Source organism: Amaranthus tricolor, chromosome 1 (genome assembly GCF_026212465.1).
Source record: "Amaranthus tricolor cultivar Red isolate AtriRed21 chromosome 1, ASM2621246v1, whole genome shotgun sequence".
Lineage (NCBI taxonomy): Eukaryota > Viridiplantae > Streptophyta > Magnoliopsida > Caryophyllales > Amaranthaceae > Amaranthus > Amaranthus tricolor.
Genome location: NC_080047.1, coordinates 15,012,926 through 15,031,237, shown reverse-complemented (window position 1 = coordinate 15,031,237; position 18,312 = coordinate 15,012,926). Strand labels below are relative to the sequence as shown.

General features: G+C 33.8%; 1 protein-coding gene and 1 long non-coding RNA gene across 2 annotated transcripts; one reads left to right on the top strand and one right to left on the bottom strand.

The window, feature by feature from the left end:
- Positions 1-2,874: 2,874 nt before the first annotated feature.
- LOC130805486 (asparagine--tRNA ligase, cytoplasmic 1-like) lies at positions 2,875-9,089 on the bottom strand. The gene is made up of 6 exons (XM_057670263.1): positions 8,480-9,089; positions 4,797-5,387; positions 4,120-4,370; positions 3,874-4,003; positions 3,343-3,401; positions 2,875-3,206 (listed from the first exon to the last, which is right to left on the bottom strand). The coding sequence occupies exons 1-6, from the start codon at positions 8,969-8,971 to the stop codon at positions 3,023-3,025; spliced, it is 1,707 nt and encodes a 568-aa protein (XP_057526246.1). The 5' UTR covers positions 8,972-9,089; the 3' UTR covers positions 2,875-3,022.
- Positions 9,090-11,659: 2,570 nt separating this feature from the next.
- Positions 11,660-13,350, top strand: LOC130805481 (uncharacterized). Its single transcript, XR_009040207.1, has 3 exons — positions 11,660-11,903; positions 12,609-12,682; positions 13,104-13,350. It is a non-coding gene; the product is annotated as an uncharacterized LOC130805481 (long non-coding RNA).
- Positions 13,351-18,312: the final 4,962 nt, after the last annotated feature.

The window sequence follows — 18,312 nt, the reverse complement described above, 5'->3', positions numbered from 1 at the left end:
GATTTTATATTTTAATAATTTTGCGACTCATGAAATAAGAAAATCTGAATGTGGCTTGTGAATAAGGTTAAGAAAAGAGACTATAGTGCAAACCAATATAAACCTACAAAATTACTATAAGAACAAAAAAACTTTATTTACTATATGAAAATTTCTCAAAAGAAAAACACCAATAAATAATGAAATTTCCAAAGTTAACTATTATTATTACATGTTTGTAAAAGTTTTAATATGTCGTAAAAAATAATGCCAAATTACTATATAAATTTTAAAATGAGAAATTAGCTATACATTATATAAATTTTGAGGGAAATAAGAAGCATTTTAGAGCATAAAGATTCAAACTTTATCCCTACAACACTCAAGAACAATAGTAAGGGTGTTATGTGTAAAGAAACAATTCACTTCTATGAACTAGTATGAAAAACAATAAGAAATAAAGCAATAAACAAAGACACAAAAATTTACGAGATTCGCCCAATATAGGCTACGTCATCGTTGGTGGTTAACTTGATTGAATGGAGTTCTTTAAAAACTCATATAATGGAGATATGAAAATGAATGATGTATGAAGAGAAGAGAAAAAAGAGGGTTTGTGTTTGGCTTAGGGTTAGAACTTAGAATGATGTATGGTAGTGAATTACATTCATTATTTATATAGGTAGACATATGAAAATGAATGGACAAAAACCCAGCCCTTAAAATTCACCTGCAGTAACATGCGAAGAAGTAAAACAGGGGCTGCAGCAGCTTATTGCTCGACCTGGTCGAGCATAATGGGGCTGGTCGAGCGAGAGTTGATCCTGGTCGAGCAAGAGTGATCAGAAGTTTTTGATCTTTGTTCACTGGCAGAAGGCATTAGGCAGCAGCTAGCAACAGAGAACCCCTTTCATTCCCACATCAATTACACATCTTAAGGGGTTCTAACCACCATAATGCATGATTACACATGCAAACATCAAGCTTTCAATATGGTGCACTCAAGTCACACTAATTCTAACAATTTACATTATTCTTTAGTGTATCAGCAATGTTATAATTTAGTAATTTTTAAATGGATTCATCTAACCAACGTCCCAAGGACGTTAATTAGAAAGAATATAAATCACTTTTAGATAGAAAGTTGAAATATATTTTAAACTTTAAATTATATATAAGTATTAATTATATTAAGTAATATAGCATAAACTTTAGAATTTATCACAAATTACGCGTCAAAATATATTGTATTATTTTTATGTTTTATTATTTTTTTCTTAATTTACTCTTTTAAATATATTATTTTTTCTATTAATAAACGTACCAAAAAAATTCTTTAGTTTTTTCCTACTTAAAAATATATATATTATATATATTATATAGAATAAAGATATTAACAGTTAAATCTATAAACGGTGCATTGACATGTTATTTGAAAAGGTTGCAATAAAAAATAAATAAAAATAAAAATAAAAATAGGACCTTCTATTAATTTTAGTGAAATTAAAGTGGCCGGGAAGATAACATCTAAGTGGCAATAAATTAAAAAGTCACTAAAAATTAGCTTGCACTAAACTTCTTTCCTCTTTCTAATTTTTTTTTTCTCTCTTTTTTTATTTTGCTTACACGGTTACACCTATAGTTTTCAATATCTTCTATATATATATATATATATATATATATACACTCTATTATTACGGTCAAACTCATTTTTACAATAGTAGACTTATAAATCTTTTCCAAAAAAAAAATGCATGTAACATGTTGAAATTTGATTCAAAATAGTTTAACTACTCAAATTTTAAGTATTGTGTTTATTATGACAAATTTTATTTTAGTTTTTACCCAATGTATTTTTATCCATTGGTGACCAGAGCATCAGGTCATTTGCTGTCACATGTGCTGTCAAGTGTATTGCCACATGTATAAACATGTCAGAAAAAATATCTTTTAGTTTTCATCCAATAGACTTTTATCTATTAGTCATAAAGTATGCCTTTACTAAAGTATCAGACCGAATGAAATTCTAAATATCCTCTGGAGATGACATTAATAAAACCTTTAATCACTAGATTGGTATTTATTTTGTCTTGACTAATAAGATTGATTTTATCGTCCGTTCCATAATAAGTGTCATAAACTGCCTTAGCAAACAGGTCTAGGATGTGCTTGAGCTCTCTACTCTGAGGTGGAATATGAGCATGCTCTTAGTGAAAGAATTGCCTCTACATATCATCTGACCCATTTTTGAATGAGCCTCTACATAAGCTTATTTATTGGATAATGATGAGGATTTCATCATGAATCTGGTCAAGCGCTTTGCTACTTTCTCTTAGTTTAATTCCAAACGAATCAATTTCACTTCCCCTTGCATATTGGAGATTCTCATTGCCTGAAATACAACAAAACTTTTACTAGTTTTTTTCTCCCAAACACAAACTTCATCTTTATCATAATTTCTTTAGTTATACTCCTTCCTATTCATCCTAAAAGTCCTATTTGACTTGATATATTTGCCAATAATTATATTATTAATATCTCTAATTATGCATGAAATAATCAAACAAGATCTCACTTGACTATGTTATAACTTATTGATTAGAAATAAAATACGTGTTAAGAGTGATTGATAAACAGTACTGAGTCTGTTTTAAACACCTCTAACTAGTTCCTAGTTTCCCCCAAAATCAACCAATTTATTTAGAGGGCAAGTAAGACAACATAATATCCGGATTTAGCATCTACATAAGTATTCAATCTGTCCCTTTGAAATATTTTAAGGAAAGATATCACTATCGGTATTAATCTCACAGGGTAGTAAATTGCAAAAATTGTACACCTGAAAACAAAAATCTTGCTGGAGATGAGACAGATGGTAAAGAGAAACTTCCAAAGTTCCAAACTCAAATTTTTATCAAAATTATCAAGGAATTTGCTTCTCCAATTTCTTTGTCATCAAGCAAGGTTAAAATAATTCACAATTCTAAAGCCTGTTGGGCAACCAGGCAAATGTAAACAATAACAAAAGCGTGATCAATATGACCTATAAATCAGCTTTCCCAGGGTAACGAGGGAAAGGAATAACATCTCTGATGTTATCAATTCCTGTTGCAAAAAGAATCAACCTCTCGAATCCCAAACCAAATCCACAATGTGTCACAGAGCCATAGCGCCTCAGGTCAAGGTACCACTCATACGGCTCCAAAGGTAACCCCATCTCAGTAATCCTACATCACAGGTAAAAATGATCATCTATAAGTGTGCGTTTGTTTTTCAGACTTGGCATTTTAGGCAAGAGATAAAGCAAAAGGCAATACTATCATAGACAGCACAAAAAGCCGAAATCAGAACGGCACTCCTCACCTATCACAGAGAACATCATAACGCTCTTCTCTTTGGCTTCCTCCAACAAGTTCACCAACCTGCAAATACAAAACATCAGAAATAATTGGATATATTGCCTCCCTAGAGATTACAAAAATAAATAGCTACACAAAAAACAGAACCCATTTACTACACAGAAGTACTCAGTACTCACTCTCGCCACGCTATGTTACTTGGACTCGTGAATCCATGTTCGGATTAAATATGTATTTTATGGAGAAAAAAAAAACAATAACTTGAACTAAATAAAGTATCAAGTGTCCTACCCATGTCTGAATGTCAAGGGTCTGACAAGAATACTTGAGGTGAAGAGAAGAGTCCAGGTAACAGTGGTCTTTTCATTTGGGTTTGTTTGAAAACACAAACAAGCACAGTAATTCTATTTTGGGAGATGCATATTTCAGACTAACCAAGAATGTATCATTACTGGGAATGCTCAAGAGAGCAATAGCACTTTGTAATCCAACAAAGTTTCTCTTTTTTGCAAGGAAGAAAAGAAAAGAAATATACCTTTGGAACAAGCACATCCATAGCAGCAACAGTTTTCCCGTCATTGTTAAGTCTCATATAGAATGCTTTGATTTTTTTCGGGTAGTTGTATACTATAACTGGTTTCTTGAACAAGACCTCCGTCAAGTATCTGAATGTAAGGCATTCCATTGACATCAGATAGTACTCTATCAAGTTAATTAGTAAGAACACAAGTGTACTTACGTATCACGCTTAGTTACATCAGCACAGCACAATTTCACTTACCGTTCATGCTCAGTTGCTAAATCTATTCCCCATTCAACACTATTCTCAAATTTCTTGTCTTTAACTTGTTGGAGCTTTTCCACTGCTTCCGTGTAAGTAATTCTCACAAATGGAGTTGATGCAACCATTTTCAAACGATCAATTGCACTCTTATCGACATTTTTTACAATGAATTCCATATCATCAAGGCAATTGTCTAATAAATGCTGGGACACAAATTTTACAAATGCCTCCGCAAGGTTCATATCATCCTGGAAAATGAAAGCAAATATCAATCAGTTCTATTATATATGAAGTCTGAAACTTAACAAAACAACTAGGAAAGACCACGTGATGCATTATCACAGGAGTATGATTCATATTTCATACCCTCAACAAAGTAGACATACATTATAAATACGACCGTAATAAAAAAAAATCGGAAAACCGTTAAACAATGCCTAAATAACTTGCTGTAACACAAATAGGAAGCAAGGAAAGTTCAGAATAAGTAATTAAAAAATAACAATCATAGACACATTTCAACAGCTTAAATAGTCAATTAAATTTAATCTATATTCCAGTTGTCTATATTCTAACACATATATATACTTGAAGGTTGTGGATATCCAAGTTAACTGTTTTTCATAGCATGGAAAACAAGATTCAATGGTGCGTGGTTTGAAAAGATGAAGAACCTCAAGATCTGCAAATGCTAATTCAGGTTCGACCATCCAAAATTCAGCAAGATGCCGGGAGGTATGGGAGTTCTCAGCACGAAATGTTGGCCCAAACGTGTAAACAGAACCAAGGGCGCACGCATAAGATTCAGCTTGCAGTTGTCCCGAGACTGTTAAGAATGCCTGACGATCGAAGAAATCTTGAGTATAATCTATTTTCCCATCCTTTTTAGGAAGACCGGGTTTAAGCTTAGCTCTTTCTTCCAACTTTGCAAGATCCTCTTTAGCTTTAGTCAAGACTGCAACAGCAGCAGTGATTTCGTCTTTGCTTGCCTTATCCGACTTGAGCTTCTTTACAGCTTCCCCTTTCTCTTGAACAACAAGCTTAGCTGCTTCAATGTCAGCTTCTGAAGGAGGTGGATTCTCCCTCAATTCTTTCTCCACCTTTTCTGACTCACTAATCAATGTTGTCACTTGAAACATCTCACCAGCACCCTCACAATCACTAGTGGTGATTATGGGTGTATGCAAGTACAGAAAACCATGTTGTTGGAAAAATATATGAGTTGCATATGCAAGTGCATTACGAATTCGAGCAACTGCAGAAATCTGTTACGAAAAAAATATCAAGGTCACTCAACACAATTGCCCATTGGCAATAACAAAGCTAATTAACATAAATCAAAGAAACTTATGAGCATAGAGAATACACGTGAATCAAAGCAGATATGCAATGTTTAAAGGATACCCAAAGACAAGATCTGCCTGACTTAACACCATCATTGTGAGATTTAGATAATTGAGAGTTGAGACTATAGAAAAATGTTGCAGAAAGATAGAAGAAACAAAATAATTAAGTTCGGGCCACAAACATGAAGGGATTTGTTTTTAAGGATACAAAAAGATCATCAGTTCTAAATTGAAAAAAGGCGATTCAACGACAATATTGACATTTTTTAGCTTAATTCAAATAATGAGGTCACAAACTCTCATTCGCATAAAAATGATCCTTGGTTATTATTGTGATCATAATAGATCTTAGATAAAAATCCACCTTCAAACCCAAAATAGTATTGACCAAATCCAGTAGTGAAGCAATTAAAGTCATGGTTCAGAACAAATTTGAATCAGACTAGAAGGACAAGGGCCTTGATCTTTTCACCACACAAAAAGAAGCATAGGAAACAATAGATTCATATAATTGTCAACAAAATAAAAAAAAAAAAAAACACAGAGTAGTTCTAGCAACGCCATAGAACAACTGAAACTAAGTTTAGGAGATTCCAATTAGCTCATACAGGGGCAGTAAGTTCAAAAAAAGAGAAATCCAATTGAAAAGGAAAGCATACCACCAGCAATACAAATAACTCATAATAAATGATTTCTAAAAACCTGATGAATTTTGATATATGAATCATAGAGCATTATTAATATATTCCCTTTATTAGTTATCTAATTCAACTTTATCAAGGTTTCTTAACTCCGAAAACAAGTGAAATCACGTTTATATACAGTAACTCTTATTTCAATAGTAGAAAACTACTTTTCCGATAGAGTTTGCACCATTACATTTTCCTTACTTTGTTAAAGGGAGAATTGTGGAAGTGAGGCCTACAAGATGTGTTTTTCTTTACTCTCTCACATGGGTCCAAAAAATAAGTAACAAACTAGAATTGCCAAAAACAAAAATTGTAGAAAATTTAGGATTAATGAAGTATAATATGTTGTGCATAGAGTTGGTGGACACACTAGTTTGTAATTAGAAGTGATGATTTTAAATTCAAATTGTATTAGGAGGGATCTAAAGTTTTTAATGGCTAGTTGAAGATATGAACAATGGTGGTCAAACAATCCAAATCAAAGTTACTCAAGCTCAAACTCAAGTGCCAAAAACGTGTATGTATCCATGTATCCCACTTGGAAATTTGATGAATAAATTTCATGACATTGATTAGAATGAAGTGCCTAAGTGTGGCATTATGTGCAAGTGTCGAGATTTGGACATCAGTAACACATAAACCCTCTAATTTATAATATAAGTATTTCCTATATATTTGTAATAAATGTTATTCAACATTTTACATAAACTCAAAAGCCAAAATCTCCATACATTTTGGAACGAACAATCACAAGGTATGAGATGACCCAAAAATCATTTGTTTACAATGAGCTTTGTAAGTCTACTTGGGAATTGAGCATTTATTTGTAAGAGCGAAATTCTTTGTTCTCCGTTAATAAATATGACTTGAAAAAGGGAGGTTCACATAAGGATTCCAAATAATCTAGCTTTAAATTATTAATTGTCGATGGATTCTAGGATGGTGATCTAAAAGGAGAAAATTGATGGATGTTTATCATTTCTCTTTCTTCAACAAACACCATTTGCTCGAAATCAAACCAATAAAATAAGTTCCTTTTCTGAATTCCTTCCCTCCAACCCATAGTGTAAAACAAAGACTCATAGCATTGCATATGTCGCGTTTTAAAAGTTTACAAAACAAACGAACCAATATTTCCTACATTGTGAATGGGTAAGAAATTTGCGCTTTGGGCCGTATCAAGGAATATCTTATGGTTCAACCGATATTTAGACGTTACGATAACTGCATCACCGTTCCGTTACCGTGATCGCAATCATTACCGCATTTTCACACTATGCTCCAACCTCCCTTTATTGAATGCCTTATAGATAAAACAAATGCCGCATTAGCTCAATGGCATTCAGTAATAACATTCACTCTTCTTACTAGTTCATAACCATATATTTGTGGGGGCAAGGGGGCATGCAAATATAAATGGATGTAAAGCAAACATGAATGGATGCAAATAGCTCAATGGTATGCTGAATAACTATCATTGATTCAGTCTCAAATGTGAATCATTTTTAGGAATATATTTAAACACAAATTAGAGCGTTACCAGTGAAATCTCTTGATTCAGACAATTTGGAGTGATAGCAATTCTACCACGGTAATTGATAATGGAAACATTCGTTACAAAAGACCAATACCAAACATCCACTTTCTACATTTCAGCCAGCAAATAAAAATATGTATCCATAAATAACCCCATGGAAAAGTCATCAAAAAACTACTCCCTTGGTTCCTATTTGATGTTTCCAAAAGCGATGTTCTACTTAAGAAGAGGGGAACTTGTATGATTTCCATAAATATCTACAAGTTAAAATATATTAATACGAGATCTTGTTAAATTCGTGTGAACATGTAAAATATCATAATATACTTTTTATAACTTTCTATGATGTAAACTTATAAATATCAAGCTTCGAACATGTGCTTTGAAAACTGTGCAAAAATCAAATAGAAACGGAGGGAGTACAATTAATATCACTATAAGGAAACTTTTACCACTAGAACTATTTGCCACACCTCATTAATTCAAATAATTATCAAATTGTATTTCAAAACCGACAAAAGTAAATTTTTTGAATGAACAAACATCAATAAAAACAATAGCTTCCAAACACAACTAAAAATTATCAATAGTCATATAATAAATTAACATTGAGGAACTAAGCCTAAACCCACCCAGATAATGGATTATTTGATTAAAAATCCATTTCTATTGAATTGCTTAATATATAACAAAAAATTATAATATCTAAGTTGGTTCAGCATTCATGTATATTAAGAACCACAAAGTACACTAGCAACCAATAGTATATCTGAAAATGAAATTACCTTGTTAGTTCTAGGTCGAAGATGAAGACGATCTCTTAAAAACTCAGCAGTAAGACGAGTTTTTGGCAACGGATAAGTGGCAGGATCACAATAACCTGATGACAGAACCTTATCAACCCTCAATTCAATCTTTTGCTTTGTACCTTCTGGTGGAGTTTTAAGTGTTCCAGCAACATGAACAGAAGTTCCAGTAGGTATTAATTTGCTTAAATCATGGACAGAAGCATCAACTATCACTTGAAGGTTTGCAGCGCAAGAACCATCGGCAATCTCCAGGAATGCAAAACTACCTTTACCTTGTTCCCTTCCTGTTCGTACCCAACCAGCGACTACTACGCTTTCTCCGGCCAGAGAGGCGCCGCCATCAGGGCGCCCTAAGATTGATTTGATCAGGACACGCTTTGAGAAAGGGGATTGTTGAATGGTGGATGAATTTAGAGAGGTTTTCGACATTTCTGAAGTGGGAGGCGAAAGTGGGGAAGAATCCGCCATTGATGGAGAAGATGAAGTTCGGCGTTAGATACACGAGTACTGTCAAAATGGTGAAAACAAAGTGAAACCCTAAATTTAGAAGAGAATAAAGAAGTGAAAGGACAAGTAACTCATGTTCCCTTGGTCTAAGCAAATAATTAAGTTAAGTTAAAAACGTGTAGATATAATTAGAAGTGAAAGAAAATAAAAAATAAAAAAAATGGATAAAAATTAAAATAAGTAATGATGGTTTAAAATAAAAATATTATAAAATTAAATAGACGGACGAAAATAAGAATAGAGACAATATTTTAAGGATATAGGAAATACGTTCATATTACTTAACCTTGCTAGTTGAGTTAAAAGTAATAAAATGACTTATTGGATTTTTGTAAAACTACCCCAGAATAAATGAAAACCACTTTTTGCAATATTATAATTTTGATATCATTAAATTTTATTCTTCAATCACATTATAACTAACAAAAATTCTCTTATAAGACGGTTTCTCAGTGGGATTATTTTTATTGGGCTGACTCATTGTACACTTACAGTCTTAAAGTAATACTTGATCACTTATAGTGTCGAAGTACTCACTTCTTATAATCTTAAAGTGATTAATTACAACCTTAAAAGCATCGTGTCTTAATCTAATAAAAATAATTAAATTTAACTTTAGTAATTTTACACTAAAATTGTTGTCTAAGGAAAAAATCTTATCATAAAAAATTACCTCATACAAACCAAAAGAAGAAAAGACGAATGATTTAGGATAACCCATCCTTTTAAATGTTAATGGAAAAAAAAGGTGGGAAAACAAAGACCATAAGGGAGGGAGACGATTCATCAAGGATGAACTTTCTCTCAAGCCCTTTGGGATTGAGTCTAAACAACCATGATTATGGCAAAGCAACTATCATGCACTAAATCACACTACTTGGTAAAAGCTAAAAAAATTCAGATTGTGGGGCTATTTGGCAATTGGATTTTGATCTTTTGATTTGTCAAACAGCAAAAAAAAAAAAAATTGGTAAATGATTTTAAAACTGGTTGAGAAACTTACTTTTAAGGAAAAACTAAAAAGCTATTTATAGTAGTTTTTTCATTGATTTTTGGCTTTTTACCTACTTTTTATCTAATTATCAACAAACAACCAACAAAAGTTTTTAGCAAACATCTCCATATCAGTTGGCCCAAACATTTTGTTTATCTGACAATGCTTTTAGTTAGTCAAACCAGCTAACAACTCCAACTAATAGTCATGTACCAAACAGACCCTAAATGATTATTGAAAGCCACAAAACAATAATTTGAAAGCAACAATAGCCACTAAGCCTTACATCAACAAAGAGAAGACTCGTCCAACTAGCAACTTGAGATTACAAGAGATATTATGTTCATGCCAGATTTTTATGCAGCAACACTATAAACTGAAAAAGAAAACATCCAAGTTAACAGAGAAATTTTACACAATATCCACCTTAAATTAAGGTGGATATTAGTATATTGGAATGATTAAATAATAGTGGAATAATGTTATTTTTATGTGCAGTAATTTGTATTTTTTGTTTTTAGAAAACTGTTTAACATTGATTGGTGATTTAGTATATTAATAGTTATTTAGTTCACTTGTGATAATAATTGTGTTTATAGTTTCAAAAACTTAGCTTTTCGATCATCTTATGTCTCTAATTAAGATTCGATATTCAATGTATCCTCGGGATGATACTCAACATTAAAATTCACAAGTTTCATTGAATCATATGCGTATCCATGCTTCTAGTCAAAAAGGTAGAACTGATGCAAGTGTTTCTTCGTCTAATCATGCCGATAGGTTGCCAATTTCAAGTGTTTCTTCGTCTACAATTTTTTCTATTTGATGCATTTTTTAACTAAAAATCTAAAATAATGCATTTTTAATTACAACTAATAATTATCAAACATAAAATTCAGGCACAATTCAAAAAACATAAAAACCAAACAATTATCAAACTATTAGTCTATTATCAAACATAAAAACTACGTGCAAACAAAATTCGAAAAACCTAAAACCTAGAACAAACAGACTAAAAAAAAGTAGCAAACCATAGAAAATCAAAAACAGAAAAAATCAAAAATATTAACCAAAAATTCGAAAAATCAACATACTAATTACAAAAAATCGAATCATATAAAATCGAACAATCAACGAATTACATACTAAAATACCAACAAACTACATACTAAAAATCAACAAAATCTTAAACCAAACACAAACAAAAAAATTTTAAAAAATCAAACAACGTAAGCAAATCAATCATAAAAAAAACTAATAATAATTCAAAAATCAAATTAATTTTGTCTTTCAAATCTCAAATTGATTTTGTCTTTCAAAGTTTCAAGTTGGGCCCGTCATATTATTTAAAGTTGGGCCTGATAGGCGCCAGCTTATATTCAGAATATATTATTACGATTTATTGGTCTACGGTTTATGTTAGACCGGAATATATTACGGTTTTCGGTCTAATCTGATCTAAAAATTTTAAAACCTAGAGCGGACCGAAAACCGTAATTCTTTTATAAAAAAATATCAGACGAAACCATTTAGATCGTAGACCAAACCAAACACTTAAATTACGGTTTGGTCCGATTTGATTTACGATTTTGACTAAACTATGTTCAGCCCCACGTGCAATCTCCTTCCTCATTCATTCCCATGACTTTCAAAAGGCCCTAAACAACACAACCATTCGATTTGCTTCTCAAAACAGGTGGTAATCAACATCTTGGGTGGGATTTCGAAATTTCGAGCCCATTGTCTTCAATATCTGCCGAAAATAAGGGAAAACCGAAATCAATTTATGTTGCCTCTGAATTCTGCCAAAAATGATGAAACCAAATTCAATTTTGCTTCTGTTTTTAATTGTGCACCAAAATCCTTATTTTGCTTCTGATTCTTGCCGTAAACAAGAAGGTCCACTTCTTCCCTCCTTTTTCTTTTGTTTTTTTTTTATATTATTTGGTTTTATTGTTATTTAGTTTTTCTTCTTTGTTGTTGGGATGACACTATGAAATTAATAACTAATTCTTGTGAATTTTATTTCTTTATGATACCTATTATTAGTGCTCATCAAGATCTTGTAGCCTCATGAAAGTGATATGAAAAAATTTCAAGAATTAGTGTGGGTATGCTTGTTCATATTGAATTAGATGGACTTGTGGGTTGAGATTAGATTAATGGATATGGAGATTTAAGATTGGTTAAGAAACATTTGTTATTGATAAATATAGATCAATGTGAAGATGAGAACTTATTTGGATTATAATTTTAGTAGAAGATTACTCTAATGATTTAATTTTCATTAGTTTAGTTTTCTTGGATGTTTCTTTTGAATCTTGTTGCTTGAGGAGTAGAATGTTTAAATTGGTGTTAATTAGATGAATTAATGGAGGATTATGGATGTGGTAAACCTAGAATGTTGAAAAATCTAGATATGGTTATAAACTTTACTTTATTATAATGAATTGAAGATTATAACATATACCGTTAAGATAAATAGGAATGCTAAAATATGACTTAAGTTTTATCTATAGTCATAGGAGGAGATGTAATAAGTTATATGTTAGTATAGTTGTATCGTACGCACCCTGATGACGTTATGTTATTGTCATGCTTCAGGATACGACTAAGTCGAAGACCCCTTTTAGTTGATTGCGGTGAACCGATCTTAACTCTTTGAAGCGTCATTGTTGGTGAGTAGTAGCAGTCCCTTAAAGGGTCTAGCCAGACTACAGTTTTGAAATTTTTTTATTGAAGTTTTTGAAATTATATTGTGATAAATTTGTTATGAATGATTATGCTGATATTGATATGGTCAATGGATCGGGCTTACGAGTTGGTCATTGACGGAGTGGTAGGACATTGTCTCCTATTCCTTATATTTGAGGTGAATTGTCATTCAAAAATTGACTAGCCTCACCCGAGAGTGACATAGCCTTAGAGCTATGGATGTTCCTCTCAACTAGGCTCCTAGTTTGCACAAAGATCTAGGAAACTGATGTTGCTTTTAAATCTTTTGTTTTGATTTATCATGATTGTTTTGTTTTGGATTGTTTCTGCTCATTCAGTTAGATCTGACTCCCTGTTGTTTCTATCTTTTATATTGAGCTACAGATTGAAACCAGTCGGGAACGATGGGTTAGCGGTGATGATTAGAGTTACTTGGATGTTATATTGAGCTAAATACATGAGAAGTTGTAGTATTGTATTAGGTTTTTGATAAATGTATAATAGACTTGGTTGTGTTGGTTATATTGGACTTTTAGAACGAATTTTATGATTATATTGTATTTTAGTTAGATGTTTGGTTTGAGAATTAGCTGATTTAGCTATGTTTTAGAACTGGTGACCCCTTTGCTCATGTTTTGGAATTGAGATTTTAGTTCTTGGGAAATAAACCCCGAGATGACCCCGTTTACTTAGTCAACGGTAAGTCGGGTTGTTACAATAGCTTACAAAATCATCATCATCATTCTAATGAGTCCTGTCTGAGACTAGGTAGGGAAGGGTTAATCAGAAATTTCTAAACAATTACTTGATTTGTAAATTACCACAAAAAGACAAAAAGAATTAAACAAAATTGTTAAACCCATAATTAATGTTAGGTTATTGTATGGGCTAAGCCCAAATCTAGTTATAATTCCCTTGTGTGTGTGTGTGTGTGTGTGTGTGTATATATATATATATATATTGTGTGTATGTCATTATGTAAGAATGGGTTTTGGAATACAAAGAAATATAAAACCTAATTACTATACTTAGGTTTGTGTGCCGCCCAACATGGTATCAAAACCATTTTATTGAAAGTGTCGTACTGCAAATCAAACAGGTTCTTCTTTATCGTTTTTTTTCCTCTACTTTGACTGATATTCTCTTATAACCTACAATGGTGGATAAACAAAAATATAAATCCTCTAAATTCATTAATTTTCTCCTTATTTTCTTAGTCCTGAAGATCAAGCAGGAAACCTTATCACTCATGTGAGTCTTACGGGCAATAATTACGTAATGTGGGCTCGGGCGATAACACTATGGTTGCGAGCACGACGCAAGTTTGGGTTCCTCGATGGAAGTGTGACAAAGCCTACTGATGAAACTATGCTTCTTCATTGGGATACTGTTAACTCAATGATTGTCTCATGGTTGCTTAGAAGCATCGATCCTAAATTAGTGAGTACCATCCCGTTCCATGACGAAGCTAGAAATCTATGGGCGTATCTTGAACGTCGTTATTGTGTGGCTAATGGACCATTGAAACAGTTACGGGCTGCCATTACCGAGTGTCGTCAAGGTAAAACACAAAGCCTTGAAGACTATTATACTAAACTTATCAGTTTGTTTAATGAGTTTGCAAGAATGAAACCCCTTCATTCATGTGAATGTAACGGTTGCCAGTGCAATCTTGATTAGAAATATACCAATGATAGAGAAGATGAGATCTTTCATCAATTTTTGGTTGGTATTGATGTTGATAAATATGGATGGTGCGCTCCAATCTGCTCTCACAAAATCCCTTACCCACTCTAGACCGAGCCTATTAAACACTCCTACAAGAGGAACGCATTCGGAGTATTAAATACGTTACCACGGAGCAAATGGATGCTCATATTTTTGCTATGAATAGACTGAGTGGGAGAACTGCTTTGGACCGAAAGACTGAAAGAAATAAGCTTTATTGTTCCACTTGTAAAAAGAGTGGTCATGATGTGAGTAATTGCTTCAAAATACACGGTATTCCATTGTGGTGAACTGAAAAATTTGGCAATGGGAAAGGAGGATTGAAGGATGGGGATCGCGGTATAACAACCTCAGTTGGCGAAAGTAAAGACAAAGGTCCTGTGATGTTGCAAGCTAATGCAATGTTTTCTGGTGGTAGTGGAGGCTCCACAAATGAAGGGCCGAGGAGTGCAAGTGGTAGAACCTCGTTAAATGATCTTTCTCCTGCCCAAATGCAACGTTTGTTGAAACTGGAAAATGTAGAATCTCATGATCGTATGATGGGTATGTTTTCTTCCTCTACTTGGATTTTTGATACTGGGGCTACCAATCATGTCATTGGTAATGTCGTATTACTTGGGGATTTGTGTGATTTTTTTAGTCCACTTGGACTTTCGGATGGAAAACAGGTTATGGCTACCAAACGAGGGTGTCTACATCTTGATGATCTTATAATAAGTGACAATGTCTATTTTGTGCCTAACCCATGTTGCAATTTAATTTCAGTTTCACAACTGATAGATGCTCACAATTGAATTGTCTCTTTTACTAATACTTTATGTACTATACAAGACCGTCTTTTGGGGAACCAGATTGGAAACGGTGAACGCAAGGGTGGACTCTATTTTTTCAATGGTAGTGGCAAGATTCATGCTACAGTTAGTATTGGTGTGGATGATTTCGAGCTGTGGCATTAACGTTTAGGACATCTTGCGGATATATTTGCCTCCTTTCAAAAATAATAACTGTAATAAACACTTAAATAAAGCTTGTCGTATTTGTCCACAAGCTAAACAATCTCGTTCAAGTTTTTCTAATAGTCAAAGTAGAGCTAGTCGGATTTTTGAATTAATTCATTGTGATCTTTGGAGACCTTATGTTACTCCGTCATCTTGTGATGCACATTATTTTCTTACACTTGTGGATGATTATTCTCGTGGTATTTGGGGATATCTCTTACATTCAAAGACAGAAGCTTCTTTTGTTTTTCGTGCTTTTCTTGCTATGATTCATCGCCAGTTTGATTGTCTTGTTAGCATTGTGAGGAGTGATAATGGAGCTGAATTCTCGTGTATGAAAGAGTATTTTAATGATAGTGCAATTATTTTTCAAACCTCGTGTGTGGGTACTTCTCAACAAAATGGGAGGGTTAAAAGAAAACATCAACATATATTAAATGTGGCACGTGCATTGATGTTTCAAGGGGATTTGCCAATTTCTTTTTAGGGTGAATGTGTTCTTAGTGCTACTTATTTGATTAACCGCACACCTTCACGCTTACTTAAATATATAATTCCTTATGAATTATTATTTGGCAAAGTTCTCGATTACAATCACCTTAAAGTTTTTGGTTGTCTATGTTTTGCTTACAATCAGGCCTCTAAACAGGATAAGTTTGCGAAACGCAGTAGGCGATGTGTGTTTGTGGGTTATTCAAATACCAGAAAGGGTGGAAGGTGTATGACCTGGAGACCAAGGACTTCTTTGTGTCTCGTGATGTTAATTTATTGAAAATGAGTTTCCCTCTTTTCTCTTCGTGACACTCCTTCACAACCCTATTCTACCTTAGATACTTCCACTTCAGATTTCTCCATCACAAGTGATTTAGTCCCTTTATTGGCCTCTCCTTCTGGATATTCAGAATCTCTTCATGTCGAGCCCCGTGCCATTTCGAATAATTTGGTGGAAGTGTCTAGGCCGTCTGTTTCTCCTTCGTCTTTTCCCCACAATGTTGTTGTGTCCCTTTCTCCTATGGTTATTATGGATAGGCAACCTGATGACTCTACTAACTTAGGTTGCGGATTCCGGATTAAACAACCTGCAACTCGTCTTCGAGATTTTGTTGCTGTAGTTCCGAATATGAGTCCACCTTCTTGTTCATCCGATTCTACGGGTTCCCCAGTAACTAGCCATCCTCTGACTCATTATATTGCTTATACAAACTTTTCTTCTAGTCATCGTGCTTTTCTAGCTAATATTACTGCAGGGGTCGAACATCGATCTGTTGAAGAGGCTATGCTACATGATGGTTGGCGGCAAGTCATGTCTTCTGAAATTTCTGCTCTCGAGGATAATGGTATTTGGGAAATGAGTATGCTTCCCAAGGGCAAGAAAGCTCTTGGGTGCAAATGGGTGTATAAAATTAAGTTTCATGCTGATGGGTCTATTGAACGTCTCCAAGCTCGTCTTGTTATTCTTGGTAATCATCAAGTTGAAGGGCTTGACTATCACGAGACTTTTGCTCCTGTGGCTAAAATGACTACTGTTCGCCTTCTATTAGCAATTGCTGCAACTAAGAACTACGAACTTCATCAAATGAATGTGCACAATGCTTTTTTACATGGTGACCTCGATGAAGAAGTCTACACGAGGCTTCCACCTGGCTTCACTGTTAGTTAACCTGGCATGGTATGTAAATTACGTAAGTCCCTTTATGGTTTACGTCAAGCCCTTCATTGTTGGTTTGCCAAACTTACCTCTTCTTTACTTCATTATGGCTTCACTCAATCTTACTCAGATTATTCCTTTTTTACCTATCATGTGGATTCTGTTTTTTTGGCTGTTCTTGTTTATATTGATGACTTGATTATATGTGGTAACAATTCTTTGGCTACATCATCGTTCAAGATTTATCTTGGAACTTGCTTCCACATGAAAGATCTTGGTGTACTCAAGTACTTTCTTGGTATTGAGGTGGCCCGCAGTCCAGACGGTATTTTCCTCTATCAACGTAAATATACACTGGATATTCTCACAAAGACTAGTATGCTTGAGTCTTGTCCTTCTCCTACACCTCTCGAACAAAATCATGGTCTTGCCAAAGTTACTGGAGAGATATTATATAATCCTGAAAAATATCGTTGCTTAGTGGTTCGTCTCATTTATCTGTCTTTTACTTGTCTTGACTTGGCATATAGTGTCCATATTCTCTCCCAATTTATGCATAAACCTCTAGAGGCTCATTGGGATGCTGCTTTGCGCATTGTTCGATACCTTTAAGGTACTCCAGGTCAGGGCATTCTTACTCTCTTCTGCTTCTGCTCTTCAAGTCTCTGGTTTGTGTGATTTCAACTGGGCTAGTTGTCCTCTCACTCGACGGTCACTCACAAGATGGATTGTTTTTCTGGGTTTCTCTTCTATATCATGGAAAACCAAGAAACAACATGCAGTGTCTCGTTCTTTGGGCGAAGCTGAATATCGTTTCATGGCTGTGCTTACTTCAGAACTCAAGTGGCTACGTAGTGTGCTCTCAGATTTAGGGGTTTCTTCCTTATATCCTATGCTCATGTATTGTGATAGTCAATCAGCTTTACACATCGCTCAAATTCGAGTATCCCATAAAAGCACCAAACACATTGAAGTTGATTGTCACTATGTGCGTGATGCCATCAAAGATGGTCTTATTTCCCCTACTCATGTGTCCACTACTGAACAATGTGCAGATATATAGGATTTGGATCATGTGAAAACCAATTAAAATGGTGAAAACTGATAATAGGGGTACATAAAAGCTCAAATAGAGTACATATTTGGGTGGCAGTTTTGTAAATAATTAAACATTCGCTAAATAATCTCCATATATGCTTAAAAAGGGTACATATTCAGT